Source organism: Dasypus novemcinctus, chromosome 5 (genome assembly GCF_030445035.2).
Source record: "Dasypus novemcinctus isolate mDasNov1 chromosome 5, mDasNov1.1.hap2, whole genome shotgun sequence".
Lineage (NCBI taxonomy): Eukaryota > Metazoa > Chordata > Mammalia > Cingulata > Dasypodidae > Dasypus > Dasypus novemcinctus.
The window spans coordinates 129,462,524-129,482,722 of record NC_080677.1 but is presented as its reverse complement, the minus strand read 5'-3'; the positions used below and the strand labels follow the sequence as shown (position 1 = coordinate 129,482,722).

General features: G+C 36.0%; 1 protein-coding gene and 1 pseudogene across 9 annotated transcripts in view; both read left to right on the top strand.

Moving 5' to 3' along the window:
• Window positions 1-20,199, top strand: part of EZH2 (enhancer of zeste 2 polycomb repressive complex 2 subunit) — a 100,785-nt gene that overhangs the window by 38,580 nt on the left and 42,006 nt on the right. For 6 of the 9 annotated variants that reach the window (XM_058297529.2, XM_058297526.2, XM_058297524.2 and 3 more), the window contains 2 exons: window positions 14,970-15,086; window positions 18,803-18,923. In XM_058297529.2, the coding sequence (XP_058153512.1) occupies window positions 14,970-15,086; window positions 18,803-18,923 (238 nt within the window). Of the gene's footprint in view, window positions 1-7,908; window positions 8,008-11,465; window positions 11,645-14,969; window positions 15,087-18,802; window positions 18,924-20,199 lie in introns of those variants that run through there. The other 3 variants (XM_058297528.2, XM_058297525.2, XM_058297527.2) reach the window with 2 other exon arrangements.
• Window positions 369-2,517, top strand: LOC139438990 (lactosylceramide 1,3-N-acetyl-beta-D-glucosaminyltransferase-like; annotated as a pseudogene).

Here is a 20,199-nt window from a genome sequence, read left to right as displayed (position 1 = left end):
ACCTCTTCCTGGTGGTGAGCTCTTGCCCTCTTTTCTTTGACCCTGCATCCTGATGGGACCTAGTTAATTGCCTTTTTAGTTGCCAGTTAGGTCCAGATTCAGTTTGTATAGGAACATTTACTTACTTTTCTGTAGAAGAGCTCATCTGAGACATTTCTGAAGCCTTTCCAGCATTTTGTCTGTGGTCTACTACACAGTTTAATCTGCTATTCACAAAAGGAAGTACATGGAAGAAGCTATAGGAGACTAATCATGGATACCAACGTGGTAAAACTTTGATGTGCCAGTGTCCTTGTTCTACAGTGCATTCCATACTTTTGCACTTAGAAAAAAATGGTATTGAAAGGAAATATTCTGGGAAATAAGAAGCTCCTTTAAAAATTTTTCATGATCAATATGTAGTAAGATAGACATCATCTGAAAAATACGAAGTTCTCTGGTCTCGAAGAACATATACCTGTTTAAAACGGGTCTTAAGTAAAAACAGACCTGAGTGGACATCAGAATGTTTATTAGTGGCAGAAAAGTTAAAAAAAAAAAAAAAAAAAAGGCAGTTCAGTTATTTGCTGCTTGTTTTATTCTAAGCCTAATGTTTTTTGGGGGACTGGAGGATAATTACATTTGTGAGCCACATGAAGTTCTACTCCTATAAATTCCTCATAAATAGCTGTGACTTTGTGAATGACAGCCTGACTCCTAAGCACAGCAGCCTACGTGGGGCTGCTAACTACCAATACTTGATTAACCGGGAGTAGTATCAAGCACTGCTCCTGAAAACTATGGCCATCATTCTGTGGATAGAAAAATGTGGGGCAATGAGAAGTATGTTTGGTCTCAACTTAATGCCAACATCAAAACTCTGAAGAGAGAAGAATTTCAAAGAAAACTGGATTGGGAAAAATCAAATGTAGAATGATCACATTCATCAGGAATTTGTCAATTCTTTCTATAATCTTACTCTTAAATTTCTTCTGCAGTTTAGTTGGGCAAATACCTTTTGTCCACATGTTAGATTTCTTATGACTGTGGATGATGATATATTTGTTCACATGCCAAATATTAAATCTTTGAAGTTTTTATTTTTATGTTTTTTTTTTTTTAAGATTTATTTTTATTTATTTAATTACCCTCCCCTCCCCCGGTTGTCTGTTTTTTCTGTGTCTTTTTGCTGCGTCTTGTTTCTCTGTCCGCTTCTGTTGTCAGTCAGCAGCACGGGAAGTGTGGGCGGCGCCATTCCTCGTCAGGCTGCTCCCTCCTTCACGCTGGGCGGCTCTCCTTATGGGTGCACTCCTTGCGCGTGGGGCTCCCCTACGCGGGGGACACCCCTGCATGGCAGGGCACTCCTTGCGCGCATCAGCACTGCGCATGGGCCAGCTCCACACGGGTCAAGGAGGCCCGGGGCTTGAACCGCGGACCTCCCATGTGGTAGACGGACGCCCTAACCACTGGGCCAAAGTCCGTTTCCCTATTTTTATGTTTTTTAAAGATTTATTTTATTTATTTCTCCCCACCCCTGTGTTTTGCCCTTGCTGTGTCTGTTTGTCTTCCTTGTTTCTTTAGGAGGTAACGGAAACTGAACCTGGGACCCCTTATATGGGAGGGAGGCGACTAATTGCTTGAGCTACCTCCATTCCCTGTTTTGTTGTGTTTTTCATTGTTTTTCTTCTTTTTGTCATCTTTACATCAGCTTGCCATGCCTGCCCATCGCTTCAGCTTGCTGTCTTGCTCCTCTTAAGGAGGCTTTGAGAACATTGTTCCCTGCTTTGTCGTCTCTCAGTATGGCTCTCCTTTGGTGTCTCTTATTGTGTCAGCTTGCTGCTCCTTCCTGCCTCGCCAGCTTGCTATCTTCTTTCGGAGGCACCAGGAACTGAACCAGTGACCTCCCATGTGGTAGGCAGGAGCTCAGTCACTTGAGCTGTTCAAAGCCTTTTTTTTTTTTTTTTTTTTTTTTGAGGTAACTGGGGCCAAGGGATTGAATCTGGCACCTTGTATATGGGAAGCTGGTGCTCAACCACTAAGCCACATTATCTTCCCTACTTTGAAGTTTAGAACAAATTGGTGTTCAAGATTTTTGGATTGGATGTGTTTATTGTGGTATTCCTCCCAAATATAGACAAAAGCATGAAGTACTGTTTCTCATTAAATGTACCAGCGTTCGTCTTACCCTGACTATCCTGCCACCCCTCCAGTGATGTAGCTACCAAACATATGGCATCACTGTCAGCTCTAGCCTTTACATAGATGATGTGTTCAGTGCCAGTAAAATGCGGATAGTACCGCAATAGCGTATGTTTTTTTCTGGGAAGGTAAAATTCCTTGTCATCCTTGCATCTGTGATAACATGATGACCTCTCATGGACATATCTTTCAGGATCTTTGGGACAATGTTGCAGATCCTAAAGTAAAAATAATTTCAAAAGGTTTTTTGGGTCAAATTTACTGTAGGTTGGTAAGATAGTTCTCCTTTGCAGAGTGACCCATGTGGACACAGAAACTTATAGGGCTACATTTACCTAGTAGTACTTGAATTTTGTCTATTTTCACTGTCAGCTGAGCCAAACCTGGAATAAAAACCTCAAAATGTTTGTCTATACTCTGGAAAAATATATAAAAGGCAAAGAAAAATTTTTGAGAGCCCAGTCTATCAGAATGTTTTTTTTTTATTCTAGAAGGTATTCAATATAACTTATTCATTGCCTAAATTCATTTCAAGGACTTTATATTTAAGAAATCCTTATTTATTTATTTATTTTTAAAGATTTATTTATTTCTCTCACCTTCTCCCTCGTTGTCTGCTCTCTGTGTCCATTTGCTCTGTGTTCTTCTGCGTCTGCTTGCATTATTTGACGGCACTGGGAAACTGCGTCTCTTTTTTGTTGCATGATCTTGCTGCGTCAGCTCTCCCTGTATGTGGTGCCACTCCCGGGCAGGCTGCACTTTTCTCACACGGGGTGGCTCTCCTTATGGGGTGCACTCCTTGTGCTTGGGACATCTCTATGTGGGGGTGTCCCTGCCTGGCACAGCACTGTTTGCGCATGGCAGCCCTGTGCATGGGCCATCTTACCACATGGGTCAGGAGGCCCTGGGAATCGAACCCTGGACCCCTCATATGGTAGACAGACACTCTTACCAGTTGAGCCATGTCCACTTCCCAGAAAGCCTTATTATTGATCAAAATTTAAAAAAAGGGAAATTCAAGTTCTTACTTAATGCCACATGCATATTCAAGGTACAGAGTGGTCATTAAGAAGCCTTGATATTTGAATAACTGCTTTTGGAAAATACCATATGACTGTATAGTACAACATTTCAAAGAAATGAACATACTATTGGGCCAGGTATACAAGTTTATTTTTATTAAAGTACAGTAGGCAGAGAAGTTGGTTTAGGGATAGGTTAACACGGGACAAAGTATATGAATCTGGATGAAAGAAAATCTCTTGTTCTTAAGAAAAGGTTTAGAAAAGTGTACACAATTTCACATCTTTTTTTCAAAGCTTAATGTGAAATGTGAGCAAAGTCATTATCTCTGCCCTAACTAGAGCTTTGTATGGCTTTTTTTGAATATTGGAAAAAGACACAAAACATAGGCAGTTTATTACCCATATGGTCCTTCCCTAGGGAGAAATTGTTAGTTTGAATAAGCCGCTTTTAATTCAATGAATTTTCAACGGATTTTTAAATATTCAATATTAGTTTGTACTTAGGATAAATATTTTGAATATAGTTTGCATAGAAGAATATAGTAATGGAGAAGGCCTCAAAAGGAAAGATAGAATATTCATAGCCTCTTCTCTACATGATATATAAAAATCAAATTCTTACTGTCAAAATCATTGCCATGATTATTAAACTAAGCCCACCCCGCCCTAACAAGACCTCTTAAATCATAGTACTTTATTCTTAGCTCTTATTGTACGCTGAGAGGATCAAATATCAAGTTATAGTATCAGTATCTTTTAAAAAAATCTATTCTTTAGTCAAATAACTGTCAGAAGTGATTTTTGTTGGTAAATATTTCAAATTTGAAAGCAGAAAAAATAAACCAGAATGAGGTCTAAAGCGTTTATAAAAGGGGCACGTTCCTTGTGCTCAAAGAGATGTGGCTGAGATAAGTAAGTTATTTTACAAAGCAAGATAAACATGTGGCCATGATATAGACAACCTCTCCTTACAACAGAAAGAACTAGATGATGCCTATTAGGGGATTACGTGAAGACCAAAATAGTTTCTTCAGCAAAAGTATTTTAAAACCTTTAGCTGCAGAGGGGTCTGTTAAGGAAACCCGTGGTATCTCATTTAATAAGATACATGAAACATGCAAAACAGAACAAGAATCCTCAGTATTGTATATATAGCTGGATGACAGTATTTTTAATTTAGAGGTAGCTTTTTAATGTTAACAGGAATTTTGGTTTAAGTTTTTTTCTATTTTGAAAATTGAGGGAAATGGACTTTGGCCCAGTGGTTAGGGCGTCCGTCTACCATATGGGAGGTCCGCGCTTCAAACCCTGGGCCTCCTTGACCCGTGTGGAGCTGACCATGCGCAGCGCTGATGCACGCAAGGAGTGCCGTGCCACGCAAGGGTGTCCCCCGCGTGGGGGAGCCCCACGCACAAGGAGTGCGCCCGTGAGGAAAGCCGCCCAGCCGTGAAAAGAAAGGGCAGCCTGCCCAGGAATGGCGCCGCCCACACTTCCCGTGCCGCCACCGACAACAGAAGCGGGCAAAGAAACAATACACAGCAAATAGACACCAAGAACAGACAACCAGGGGAGGGGGGGAAAATAAATAAATAAATAAATAAAATCTTTAAAAAAAAAAAAAAGAAAATTGAGGCTTGTTTACATTTGCTCCGATAATTTAGTATTGTTTAATAGCTAAATTACAGTGTTGAACATTCTAGGTTGTAATTTCTTTTAGAGTAAGTACAGTTTGAACTTTTTGACCTATTTTACAGATTGTAGAGAAAAAAACACATTTGACAAAGCAGGTTTATGATTAGTTTTTATTAGTTGATTCTTTAATAACCATTTGCTTTTCAGCCCAGTGTACCCTGTGTATCTCTACTAGAAACTGTCTAAATTTGCCATTGGTTGAAAAAATGTCTTTCTGACCACTGACATGATCTTGTTTACAGCAGTACTTTTGTAAAACAATTATTTATTGCTGGAAGAGCTCTCCTGAACTGTGCTGATCTTTTTATTTTTGCTTAGAACAGAATAAAACAGAATAAAACATTAAATTTGAAGTAAATACGAAGATGCTAGAGCAGGGGTTCTTAATCTTTTTTGTTCCACGGACCCCTTTGCCAGTCAGGTAAAAACCATGGGCCCTTTGCTAAGGGTTATTAAAGCAAATGGTTATTAAAGAATCAACTAATAAAAATTAATAAATATATATCACACCTGCACTAACACGGTTTTTTGAATTTCAGTTCAAGCTCACAAGACCCATTATTAAGAACCTCTGTGCTAGAGGCTTTCTTATTTAGACTTGAAAGATTGAGAATAGTATATGCAAATAAAAGATTTCCAGCCTTTTAAAAAGGAAGGAAAAAAATACTTCGTTGATCCAACACAGGGCTGGCTTTTGAAAAATGTCAACAAAGGCAAAATAAACTATCAGCCTGGATTGTCACTTGAGTAGGAGAAGATTATACACAGTATTACTGCTTAAAACTTTTTACCTCTTGGTTGGTTTGCATCTCTTTTCCATATTACTAATTTTATACCAAAAAGTTAAATTATTTTAATTTTACTCTTGTATGGCAAATAATTAGTGTGTTTAAAAAACAACAAATCTTGTTAATGTCCAAAAATGTGGTAGGGGTAGGGCGCAGGGCATGTGGGAATCCCCTATATTTTTTATGTAACATTAATATAATCTAAGTGTCTTTAAAAAATATAAAAATATATATTAAAAAAAATCTGTTTCCAATAAACAAACAACAAAAAATATTTATGACTTGAATTGAAGCCTGTGATCAAAATGTTTTTTATATTTATTTCCTATAATCTTTAGTTCATCTTTTTAAGGAGTATGCAGTTTCAAAGTTTCATTAAGTAATAAATATATAGACCAAGGGATGTACACCATATTACTGTAACATGTGGCTATTTTATCAAAGTTGTTTCTAGATACTTTTATTACTTTGTCTTATCAGTAAAGAATGTTATCTTTAAATCTTCCTAAATTGGTATAGTCTTTAATATGTCTGGTTTTCCAGTTTCAATGAAGGAACTAGTTTTAGGACTGACATTTGCAGGTCTCATTAGTGTATTTATTTTTGCACATTCATTCATTTCTTGCTAAAAAAACAGGACATTCTCCTTCACTGTTTCTTCCTATTAAAAATTTTACTATCCATATAAAGACTGAAAGATTTTCTCAAATAATGTCTGTCTTATTGGCAAGTGTTATTATTGGTTTAGTAATTCAAAATTATACTGCAGTTATCCTGTGCATTTTTAGATTCGCAGAAGAATATATTGTTCTTGTAAGAGTTCATATCCTGTTTACTAAGGAAATGAATGAGAATTTTTGGTGTATCTTTAAAAATGAGGCTGCTTAAAATTTAGAAGCAGCATCAGAAAGAAAGAGGTCCTGATCCTGATTCAAGAAGAATTAAAAAGAAAAACAGGGAAGCGGACTTGGCCCAGTGGTTAGGGCGTCCGTCTACCACACGGGCGGTCCGGGGTTCAAACCCCCTCCTTGACCCGTGTGGAGCTGGCTCACGTGTAGTGCTGATGACCCCTCTGTCTGGCAGCCCCATGCACAAGGAGTGCGCCCCATAAGGAGAGCCGCCCAGCACGAAAGAAAGTGCAGCCTGCCTAAGAATGGTGCTTCCCACATGGAGAGCTGACACAACAAGATGACGCAACAAACAGAAACACAGATTCCCGTCCGCTGACAACAAAAGCAGACAAAGAATAGACACAGAGAACAGACAACCAGGGTGGGGGGTAGGGGAGAGAAATAAATTAATAAATAAATCTTTAAAACAAAAGAACTTCAACTTTTAAATATGTACAGATTTATCCTAGCATATTTGAAATGCTTATATGTGTATCACTTTATCATTTAATATTTGCAGATGAATGTTTTGAAGGGGATTTCATCAAAACCTCATAAAATATGTAATTTCTTTCCTACATTGGCAGTTTGGGCTTTTGGTTTTTGTTTTTGTTGTAGGAAAATAACATTTTTTTTCTTAATTACATGTAATTACTTGATTGTTATATGTATTGACTTGGTAATGCAAATTGTAAGTAAGTTTAGCTACTATTTTCAAATAAAAAATAATAGGCTAGCGTATGTAATATTTAATGTAGTGTTCTGTATTCAAATGGAATCTTAACTTTCAATATAGTAACATGTTTTCTTTCCTTTCTAAATTTCAAGATTATAGGATCTATAGGTTTAGAGTTTCATGAGTGTTTTGAGCAATAGGGCAGAAAGCTAGGTAATTCTTCTCATATCTATAGAAATAAATGGATGGCTCTATCAAGTGTCTGATTTACTCTCAGTGTGAACATTTCTATCAGTTCTTCTTTGTCCTAAGACATTGGTCTCTAAGTTGCTCTCTTCTGCCACTTAATCATACTTATTGGTATTTACTTGGAGAGTTGAGTCTTTTGTTAATTCTGCCAATCCTTACTACCATATAACTTGAGTTGCCCTAGACTTTGCTTTCTCTCCAGCTTTCTTTAGGCTGAAACAGATATAACCAAAATATTTTTTCCTTTTTGGCTGTACTGGGGCCAGGGATTTAAGGTCCCCTTAAAGGGACCTCATATGTTGGGAGCCAGTGCTCATCCACCAAGCTACATGGGCTTCCCTGAGTTGGTTTTATCATTTTTTTTGCTTGTTGTTTGTTTTCTCAGGTGGCATGGGGAATGGAACCTAGGACCTCCCGTGTGGGAGGCAGGTGCTCAACTGCTTGAGACACATCTGCTCCCTATAACAATTCTGAAATGACCATAAAGGGGTTTCTGTTTTCTTTTGAAAGTAAGTTAATATAAAGTATTATGTTTTTCCAAAGAGTTCTTTATTAAAAACAGAAAGGTCATTTATAATGTTTGAGCTTATTTTAATATCTTACATTTAAAAAGTAATTTACAAAGTCAAATGTTTAGAATTTGTGCAATTAATAAACCAACAGAAAATGCCCTTTTTTTTAAGGAGGTACTGGGGATTGAACCCAGGACCTCGTACATGGGAAGCAGGCACTCTACCCCTGAGGTAAATCTGCTCTCCAATGCGAGTTAGTTTTTTTTTTTGTTGTTGTTGTTGTTTGTTTTCTTTTTAGGAGGTACCCCGGATTGAGCTCAAGACCTCGTACATGGGAAGCAGGCATGCAACCACTTGAGCTACATCTGCTCCCCAGAATTGGCTTTAAAATACAGATTTTCTCCCAGAAAATAATGAAGTTTTTGTTTCTTTAAGTTGTTAATTTGAGAAATAAGTCTTTCCCAAAATGCAAAATCAAATTTTCAGTTAATTAAAAAATAAAACAAAAGCCAGAAACAAAAGAAATACTTGCCTAGTCTGGAATGTTAAAAATTGTTTTATTCTCTGGAGAAATAAAAATTTCTCAGATCTGGATGAAACTTTTACTGTAATTTAGCTTGATAACTTGGATTAATTTAAATTTTAGTATTTTATCTTCTCGAGATTACATTAAAAAATATTTATTTAAATAACATTTGGAGAGGGTTGGGCAGATTCCATGAGCTACCCTGATAACTATGAGGCAGTTTAAACTTGCTAATGTGAGTATCTCTTGTGTTGTTGAAACTCATTTGTTTTATCTTTCTTGTATTAAAAGGTAATAAAATTCAAATAACAGAAATATACAAAACAAGTCAGAGGTCCCTATAGTCTAACCCTTCTTAGTTTTTTCAGAATTCTTTTTCTGTGTATTGTAACTTGGTAATAATAATGATTTTCTTATTTAGAAATTTTTGCCTAAACAGGTTGCACTGTCAATTTACTACATTTAAAAAATGCATAATATTTGATACAATGGATATATATCGTTATTTATTGATCTCCCTAATTGATAGACAGTTAGTTTTTTTCTTTTTTTTATTTTTGTAAATAGCACTGTTGTGAACATTTTTCATACACATCCTTGCCTTTTTGAATACTTGTATAGAGAAAGTGCTTAGAAATAGAATTACTAGGTTAAAAGATTATGCATATTTAAAATTTCAATATATATTACCAAATTATTCCCCCCAGGGATTTTATGTTTTAACGTTATCAGCTGTTTATGAAAGTGTGTGTTTACCACAAAATATTATCAATCTTTAATACTTGTCATTCTGGAAGATAAAATTTGTTACAGTTTGCATTTCTTCATTCAGTGAGGTTGAGTATTTACATTGTTTATATTTCTTTTGTAAATTGGCTGTCATGGTCTTGGGTCTTTTTAAATTAGGTTAGACTTTTTCTTAGGATTTATAAAGACTGGCTGTATTATGAGTATTCTTTATCATCTGTGCAGATATTCTTTCAAGATTATCAGATTATCTACCTATCTTTCATTATAGTTCTCTTCTGAATATCATTTTGATCCACCAGAATTTCATTTGATATTATGAATTGGGGATTTGATTTTTACTTTTCTATTTGGCTTTCTAGTTGATTCAGTGCTATGTATCAAATAATCAGTGAACAGTTAGACGCAGTTCATTAGTCTGTTTTACAAAGATGAACACAAACACTTTACTTGATTGGTGATCCCTGAACATGTCTGCAATCTGAGCAAGTACTTGAAGTATTTCTCCTCAAAGATTACAGCCTTGTAACCAGTTCTGCGTGTTCATTTTTAACTAGTACCTCTACACTTGAGTTTTGAATCCCACGTCCACTCATTTAAGCAATATTTCAAAATAGTTTTGCTGCCAAAGATTATGGAAGTCATATTTGCTTTTTTCTTTCAGCGATAGAAATGATCTTTTCATATAGAGGACTGTAATTTTTTAAAAAATTAACATTTATTGTTGAGTACTTGTGATACTTCAAATATAACGAATAACTTCAACCATTGAACCAGACAGGGCTATCTAAGTTATTGCAATCTATAAAGCAGTGGTAGAGAATTAATTTTTAAAAAATTATGGTAGTTACAGAGCTATTCTTGAAATAATTAGATCCTTGAGTTTGCCGTGTAGTGTCTTGTAGTTTTGTTGATTTATATCTTGTGACTACTAGTTTGACTCCTGATTTCCAGTATTTTAGCAAAATTTTAGATAATGGGGAGGAGGAGGTGATAATCCCCTAACAACCCCCTTCAAACCTGACTGCTTTGGATTTCCATATTTAATCCTAGTTTTATTTATCTGTCATTCCTTTCTTTGAATGCCAGGCTTGTGAAGTTAGGATTCAAGGAAGAGTTTTAGGGGTCTGAACTTCCAGAATTTGTATTCTAAATGGTTTATGGTCTATGTTAAATGCTCTGTACGTCTTTTTTTTCCCTAGGAAGAAGTGTAAGACTGTTATTTAGAGGATAACATCTATAAATTCAGAAGCAATAGCCGTATGTTACAGAATAGAGGTTCTTCCCCCTAGTCTGGAATGGTTCTGTAAAATAAATATTTAACAAAAAAATTGGAAATAGTTTATAGTCAATCTGGTATGAACCATTCTTTTTCATTCCTTAGCTTCAATACCCTTGATAAGCTGCTTTCATCAGATGCATCTAATGTGTATCAAGTTCTTGTCAGGAGTTTTTTCTTCCCATTTTTATTTCTGACCCTTTCTCATTTGAACCCCTCATTTTCTTCAACAATATTGCTTTTAATTACCCTTCTCTTCCTTTGTATTCTAAACCTGGTTATGAACTTGTATTATTGAGCTTCTCTTAACCCAAACTTGATATATACCTCTTTCCATTTTTTTCTTCAGTATTTTCTTCACATAAAGTAGTCTGAATTTAAATTATGAGTACTGTCATTTTAACCAGTAGGGCTAATTTTAAACTTGGGTGTGTTACCTTTTCTTTACCGAAATCCTGATGTATATAGATAATTGGATGCTTTCTCCTGACTTTCTTCCCTGGGGTGATGACCTTTCCACACTTTAGCTGTGAGAAGTTTCCTTATTTCATTTACTTGGAAAGGTTAAGTGATACTATACAATAGGAGCTGTTCATTTTGTCTTCTGGCATTAAATGGGACAACCAGTATCCAAGTATACTTTTTTACTTGGCTAACTGACTGGATTCGCCCCCTCTCCCGCCACATATAAGGAAGTTGGTCTGAACCCTTATGATATCAAAGATTATTTAGAGGCAGGGTGGCTATGGCTATTGTCCTTTGGGATGTCCCACTGTAAAATGGGGAGTCATACTTATATCATAGGGTAGCTGTGAATTTTAAAGAAGTTAACTTTTGTAAAATCTCTAGCACAGTGTGCTTGGCACATAGTAGGGTGTGTTAACTTCTTTCCCTTCCCTGCAGGCCATTCACCTGCTCTTCCCTCTACGATTTTCCATAACACAGTTTTTACTTGGAACCAGCCTTCTGCCAAGAATCTCAGTTTGGTTGTGTACTCCTACAACTACTATTTTTGGCTTGACTTCCCTCTCCAGCTCCCAGTGGTCCAGCCACACAGTCGCCTATTGTACCAGCTGGTTGATGTAAGTCTATCCATCCTTAGAGGAACCTAGTTACTTACCAGTAAGCTATGTTTCTCTGAAAATGTAGCATCCTTGATAATTAATACAGGTTTTTTTTCCTTTTTTTTTTTTTTGCCATTGATAATCATCTATAATTACTTTTCCTTGTGCAATTCTCAAGTTGGAACTAGAATTAGAATTTAATTTGTCTGTATAGGTCTCCTAGAGAGTTCACGAGTTCAGGACACATGAGTCTTTCTGACCCGTCAGGTACAATGCTAAGGAGACCCATCAGGTCAAAATTCTTTTTAGAACTTTTGAGTGATGTGAGACTTAATATATAAACTGTCAAGGATGATACCTTTTCAAAGAAAAAAAAAGTTAGTGGTAAGTAACTGGGATTTTTGAGTTATTTTTCTATAAGTCAATAAGTAATTAAGAATTCCCAAACTTGTTTTACAAACAAATGCTTTTGCATTTGAATATTATTTCCTAAATTAAAGGAATATGGTTATTTAAATTAAAGTTTATAGTTATAGAATGGGGAAAGTTTCTAGAGTCTACAGAGATAGTGAAGTGGGGATAGATCTTCAGTTTTCTAAATAGGTGCTCTTTTAGTTTTAAAAGAATTTAAATTAAAATTTTTATCAGGGGAAAATCAGAGGAAATGCAGTCTATTCATTCCAGAAACATTTTTGAGTTCCTACTCTTTGAGACACTGTGCTGAGTATTGTTGGGAGACAGAGATAAAACCACAGTTGGCCTCAGCTGCTTTTGCCCTCAAAGAGCTTATTTCCTGTCCTTTGGTGACTCTTATATTATGCAAAATTGAGATGATAGGGTAATGGGAATATGACAAAGGTATGCAATTGGAAGTCATACTTAGTGCTACAGGCTTTGCTTTCTTATTTTCTGTGCTTCTGTTAAGTTCTCTCCATGGGGAAAAAATCAGCAAACCTCATACAGTATATATAGTCAGAGCATTTTCTGTATCTCTAGAGCAAATATAGATGAAGAAAAACCTGTGTTTCTCCTTTCTAGTAGTTATACTGTCTAACTTTACTTGCCATCATGGATTTAGACATTAGGCAGGTAAATAAACCAGAGATGGAGAACGTTCCTGCCCCTTACCACTGTTTTTTAAGCTTTAAAAAGGCAACTAAGCTCCAGTATTTAAGCAACAGTATTAATCTGGCTCCAACAAATTTAAAACAAAAACCAAAAGCTTTTTTTTTTTTGAAATGAAGATTATTGTATATTTACAATCACTAATGGGTATATAATTCTTTAGTCAATAATTATAATTGCCCCCCCCCCCACCAAATTTACCCAGGTAAGTAGGAAGAAGGAAAGAATACTTGGTAATAGGAAAAACAGGTGGAATTTGGGAGAGGTGATGCTCCTGTAGCATTCCATATGCCTCTATTGTAGCACATATCTTTACCCTCAGGGATGAGGACTATCATTAATTAAGGTCTTGGTTGCTGGAGTCAGACTACCTTAAGTGTGAATCTTGGTGTTGTAATTTACTATCTTTCTGGCTATGCAAGTTATTCAGTTTTTCTGAGCCTCAGTCTCCTCATTTGTGAAGTTGTGCTGCTAAAAGTACTTACCTCATAAGGTTGCATTAAAGAATAATTAGGATAATGTATATAAATTACTTAGCACAGTGCCTGCAACATAGTATGTGCTCAATAAATGTTAACTGGTGTTATTAATGGATTATTAATGGATGGATGAATGGATGGATGAAGGATTGTAGCAGAGGCCAAATAATGGAAAAGGGAAAATTTGAGGGTTCTGAAGTATAAGTAAACTGTTCACACCTTCTTATTTACTTGAGGTATGAGCTTTATAGTAGTAGTATCTTTTGCTTTACTGTTTTGGAAATCAGTCACAGTTCTTCCTAACAACTGTATCTTTCAACCTTCCCTTCCACTAAGGAAGGAATTATTTTTTATGTGTGCCAGAATGACTGTGACTACGGCAGTGTTATCCCACAGGCCTGATGAAATGCTGAGGGCCACTTGTGGCCAGTATGTGAAAGATTTCCATGCTGATTTATCTAAACCCAAATCTGTTATTTTTAAGACATCTTAAATAAAAATTAAACATTTATTAATATGTGTGTGTATATATGATTTTTTCATTTTACTACTTCTATTCATTTTGCTCTATGAATTATGAATGTATGAATAGGGTGTTTTTGAGAAGTCTGTGGAGGCCTGATACTTGGAGGTGATATATACTCCTTAAGAAATTCTAGATTCTTAGATAGGAATGATAGAACTGTGGTTAACAGTTTGGGCAGTCTTTCACCGTATTTCATAGAATCAAGGATGCAAAATTTTAAACATTTTAGCATTTGAAATTGAGTGACTCTTAGAATTGCTGTGATTAAAAAAGCATTTTCATAGTTGAATTGGCAACAAGTTTTTCTTGGTGATATAGAATAGAATGGTGTGCCTTAAAATCGAAGTCATTGTAGATTGGATGAAATACGGTATTTCAAGTGAATATATGCACTTACAAGATTTATAGAAATTTGTTATTAAGGCAATATGTGAGTGGGTGAGAGCAGGGGCTCCAGAGTCTGACTTTTTTGGTTTAAATTCTGATCCCAGATATTGTACGTCCTTGGGCAAGTTACTTATCTTTACTTTGCAAACTTTAGTTTTCTCATTTAGAAAATGGGTCTAAGAATGTACCCATGTTATAGTGTTGTAATGAGGACTAAACATAACACATGTAATGTGCTTAAAATAATGCCTAGCACATGGAAGTGCTTAATGATAGTAGCTATTAATTTAGAGAGTAGTTTTGCAGAATTTATTTGAATCCATTTTGTTGTGATTGAAACTCATTACCTTTATATTTGTGTATCATTTGATAATATCAGCAAATGACACTTGGTTTTAAAAGGGGAAAAAACAAGTTTCTTTATTCTTATAAGGTTGTATTTAAGTGGCGTATTTGGGGTGTGTGTGTGTGTGTACATATACACACCACATGGTTGAAATGCAAGCAAAATTAAGTAATGAGCTAGGAAATTTATAGTGAAAGCATGGGACATGTAATCAGATTGTTGAGGCAACATTTTTTTCTTGTTGATATTAGTAAATGGGAAGATTTGGAGAGTTGAAAATTTGCAATATCTGAAGAATTTCTTTCACCCTAAATAAAAAGGAGAGAGGGAGAGTCTTATTGAGTTTTATGAACTTTACTGACCTAGGTAAAGAAATTTCCTTTTCAAAATCAGTTAAGTAGGAGCATTCCTTTACAATATGGCTACAGTTTGAAGTTGTCCTTTTTATCTTAATAGTCAATTTTATTTTTTCTGTTTTAGTGTTCAGTGACCAGTGAAATGGATTTTCCAACACAAGTAATCCCATTAAAGACTCTGAATGCAGTTGCTTCTGTACCTATAATGTATTCTTGGTCTCCTCTACAGCAGAATTTTATGGTATGTAAATAATGTATCTTCTGCTTATTTGATATGTAAAGCTTTTTTTAAATTAAAATGCATAGGTAATTCTTTTTCTTTGTTTAGGTAAATCAAGATAGTATAAGTAAAAATAAGCTTTAAAAAATGGCAGCACTTGAGGTGATTTTTAAAAGAATTGATTAATACAAGTTTTTCTTTTTAAAGCCTTTTCAGTGCTACTCTTTTCCTAGTCCTTTCTAGTCAAGTTAAACTATTCTCCAAAGGAAAAATGTGTTGCAGAATGCCACACCTAGGATTAAAAACATATTTAGAAGATGAATTTATAGGATAAGTCAGTCTGAATCCTACAATGTCAGTCTTTGAGATTTTATGACTTGAGAACTATAATTTAAAAGTTTTAGGTAGGATGTTAAGTGGTAATGTTTACTTTGAAATATTTCAGGACTTACAATACACAAGCTTAAACATATTTTCACACTAGTCTGATAACTTTTGTAATAGAATGCTAGTGTTTAATTCTTTCTTTAAAAATTCTTTCATAAGAATAAACTTATGTAATTCTTTAATTCTTCAGGATGAGGGAGAATGGAACAAAAGACATTTCAGCATGCATTTTTGATGTGTATTTTTAGATTAAAAATATAGTTTACTAATTTTATGTAAAATGGGAAGACTGGGAACACTAATAAATTGAGGGAACTCCTTGGTGAACCTACTTTAGAAAATTGCTTACTAGATTTCTTTAGTAGATGTTTCTAATGCCCCTAAAAACTTTTCTCTTATTTTACACTGGGGTAAACCTTAGCTACTCTTCTGCATTTTACACATTTGTGCATTCTTTAAGGCTTGATTAAAAAATATTTATTAGATTGAGAATCATATTTGCAAGTACCCAAGGGAAGCTTCATATTTTCATGGAGTTTGAAATTCTGAAAGAATATAGGGTTGAAAGTTGTCAATAAATATTGTAAATATTTAGTGAATATTGGCAATATTTATAAATATGTAAATAAATATTGCAATTATTGAATATGTAAATAATCATCTGTAGGTTTTTGCTGGTCATTTATTGAACAGACTAGGCAGATCTGTATTATGGGTAAGGATATGGTTTGGGGAGCAAAGGTTACATGGATATAATTGGGAAGATAAAATAGCCAATTCTGTCTCTCTTTTATTTTATTTATATCTCTCCCCTTCTCCCCTGTTGTCTGCCTTCTGTGTCCATTTGTTATGTGTTCTTCTGTGTCTGCTTGCTTTCTTGTCAGGCGGCACTGAGAATCTGTGTCTCTTTTTGCTGCATCATCTTGCTGTGTCAGCTCTCTGTGTGCGGCACCACTCCTGGGCTGACTGCGCTTTTTTTGCGCAGGGCAGCTCTCCTTTCAGGGCGCACTCCTACATGGGAGGCACCCCTGCGTGGCACGACACTTCTTGCGCGCTGCAGCACTGCGCGTGGGCCAGCTCACCACACAGGCCAGGAGACCCTGGGTATCAAACCCCGGACCTTCCTTATGGTAGGCAGACGCTCTGTCAGTTGAGCCATATTCACTTCCCCCAATTGTCTCTTAATTTTGGCTTACACCCAAAGAAAGTAAATTTCTTGATTTAAATGGGATTAGTGCAAGTGAGATGAGCGGAAAACTGGACTCTTCAGTTTGTAAATAAGGGTGAATCTGAATAGATCAATACATTAAATTACAGATTTTCATTTTATACCCCATATTGTTTTCTTTTTTTTAAAAAGATTTCTTTATTTATTTAATTTCCCCCCCTCCCCTGGTTGTCTGTTCTTGGTGTCTATTTGCTGCGTCTTGTTTCTTTGTCCGCTTCTGTTGTCGTCAGCGGCACGGGAAGTGTGGGCGGCGCCATTCCTGGGCAGGCTGCTCTTTCTTTTCACGCTGGGCGGCTCTCCTCACGGGCGCACTCCTTGCGCGTGGGGCTCCCCCACGCGGGGGACACCCCTGCATGGCACGGCACTCCTTGCGCGCATCAGCACTGCGCATGGCCAGCTCCACACGGGTCAAGGAGGCCCGGGGTTTGAACCGCGGGCCTCGCATGTGGTAGACAGACGCCCTAACCACTGGGCCAAAGTCCGTTTCCCCCCATATTGTTTTCTTCCAGTTTCCCTGTTTGTCTAAGTTACATTGTTTTTATGAACTCTGCAATTGTCCTAAACCTGTTATCCAGGATTCATTTCATATTTTTTCTTCATCTCACCCTTTAAGCCAGTAAATCTTAGCCAGTCATTCTGTTTATCAAAATTATCTTTCTAAAATTTGGCTTTTAACCAATTCCCTCATAAATAGCCTATTAAGACTTAGCCATATTCTCACTTTACATTAGTTTTATTAAGCACGTGATTCCAATTACTGTGGTCTTCATGTACATTTCCTGTCCTTTTTATTTATTGAAATTTTCTTCCTCCAATGAAAGTCAACACTATATCCCTTATATTCTTAAATACTTTTTCTTTGATTTGTTTCTTCTTTACTAAGCTGTCATTCTCTTCCTATTGTCTTCCAAACCTCTTCTATTATTTTTGCTACCATTACTCAACTTTGAAATGTACCTCATTCATCTAAGTATTGAAATATTTAATATTATTTTAGAATATTCTTATTTTACATGTAAGCCTAATCCTTTTTGGCATAAACTAATGAATCATCAATACTCTATTTTATATCCCTATAATTTTATTCTATTGAACATCTCATTAAATGAATTTTAGAAATTCTTATTGTGCTATTTTCTGCTTTTTTTGGTATGGATATTTATGGCTGAATTTTTTTGTTTGCTTGTTTCTTTGAGTAATGAAATGCTCTAATATTGATTGAAGTGATGAATGCACAACTCTGATGATACCAAATGCCGTTATACACTTTAGATGGATTGTATGGTGATTTTGATAAACTATTTCATCAGTTCTAAGGCACGTCCCCCCACATTTTAATATCTGAAATAGGAATGTTTCTTAAAATTGATAATGTGTCAAAGCCTACTCTTCTTTTATAGAGGTACATGAAATAATGGTAAGTTTTAAACGATTGAGGACATTGTGGATTAGGTAAAAATATGGAATGCTTTCTTAAAATTTTTTCCTGTAAACTTTCAGATAATATGGTTATTGGGGACAGTGTCGTTTTATTTTTTTATAGCCTTTAAGAGTTTTCTTACTATTTTAGATCTGGAAAGCTAGGTGACGACAACTAAAATAGATACTATTTCTTAAATAATCTTTTGATATGTAAATTAAGTCTACTTTTATAAGAAAAATTTTGTTACAGCAGTTGTAAGTTTAGAGAAGAATCATGCAGAAAGTCCTGAGTTCCGGTTAATCCCACATCCCCTGTTTTCTGTATAAGTTACATTTGGCATTAGTGTGGTGCCTTTGTTATAATTGATGAAGCAATATTTTTATATTGTTAACTGAAATCCATAATTTATACTAAGGTTCACCTTTGCATTATGTAGAGTCTATTCTGCTAACATATATACAATCTAAAATTAATAATCATTTTAGCCACTTTCAAGTGATGTTAATTATATTTACTATGTTATGCTATCATCACCACCATCAATTAAAAAAATTTTCCATCACCCTGAACAAAAACTGTACCATTTGAGTGCTAACTCCCCATTCCCACCCTTACCCCTGCCCCTGGTAACATGTATTCTAATTTCTGACCTTGAATTTAGGATAAGGCTGCTTTAAATATATATATATTTACTTTTAGGTGGAAGATGAAACTGTTTTACATAACATTCCTTATATGGGGGATGAAGTTTTAGATCAGGATGGTACTTTCATTGAAGAACTAATAAAAAATTACGATGGAAAAGTGCATGGGGATAGAGGTGAGCCAAATGTTTATTCTCTTGGAAACGGGAGTCATAGAATTGAGACACTTAGGCTATAAAGCATAGGGAATGAAAAAGAGATTTTAAATACTAAAATGCAGTTTTGCCCTGTACTATAAGGGCTGGTCTGGGCTCATAAGCTTAAAATTTCCAGTGTTTTTCTATTTTTAAAATGGAGGAACATGTTTGTCGTGTGACTGATAGGTATTTATTTGGTAATTATCCGTAACTGGTTATAACAAATTATAATGTCAGTAGCATGTAAGTGAAATAGAAATTGAGTGAATTTAGATTTTAAGATTACTTGGTAGTAAAATTGATTAGGATCAGCCCTGAATGTTTGTTTTTTTTTTAAAGATTTATTTATTTCTCCCCCCCCCCCCCCAGTTGTCTGTTCTCTGTGTCTATTTTGCTACATCTTCTTTGTCCACTTCTGTTGTTGTCAGCAGCATGGGAATCTGTGTTTCGTTTTGTTGTGTCATCTTGTTGTGTTAGTTCTCCGTGTGTGCAGGCACCATTCCTGGGCAGGCTGCACTTTCTTTTGCGGTGGGCGGCTCTCCTTACAGGGCGCACTCCTTGCGCATGGGGCTCCCCTACGTGGGGACACCCCTGCGTGGCAGGGCACTCCTTGCGCGCATCAGCACTGCACATGGGCCAGCTGCACACGGGTCAAGGAGGCGTGGGGTTTGAACCATGGACCTCCCATGTGGTAAACGGACACCCTAACCACTGGGCGAAATCTGCCGCTAGTCCTGAATGTTAACATGTAGGTGGTCTGGGGCTTTTTCTGTGTGGCATAGGCTCTAAAAGATCCTACTGCTCAACAGACCCTACTCCTATCTTATTAAGGTACTACTGCAGTGCTTGGAACTCTTGTCATTAGAATCAGGGGTTCAGATTTTTCTCTCCAATATATCTGGTTAATGTATCTGGTAGGGGGGTAATATTTGTGACATTATTATCCTTCACTATCAGAGTGGAAAAGAAGGCCTGAGGTAAACAGTCAGTGGACAGATACATTGTTTGGGAGGAGACCACAGTTCTTAGAAGATTATGTGATAGGATTAAGCACTCTGCACTTTTTGGTAGGAGGGCTAATTGAAGAGAAAGTGATAGATATTAAAGATAAAATCTGCTTCATAACTTTGCCTAAGGTCAGTCCTAAAATGGTAGTTATACCTTACCCTTCTCCCACTTCCCATTTTAATAATAATGTTAAAGTGCTAGTTGATAGGCTGTGACTATTTCCTCCAAATTAGAAAAGGCATACATA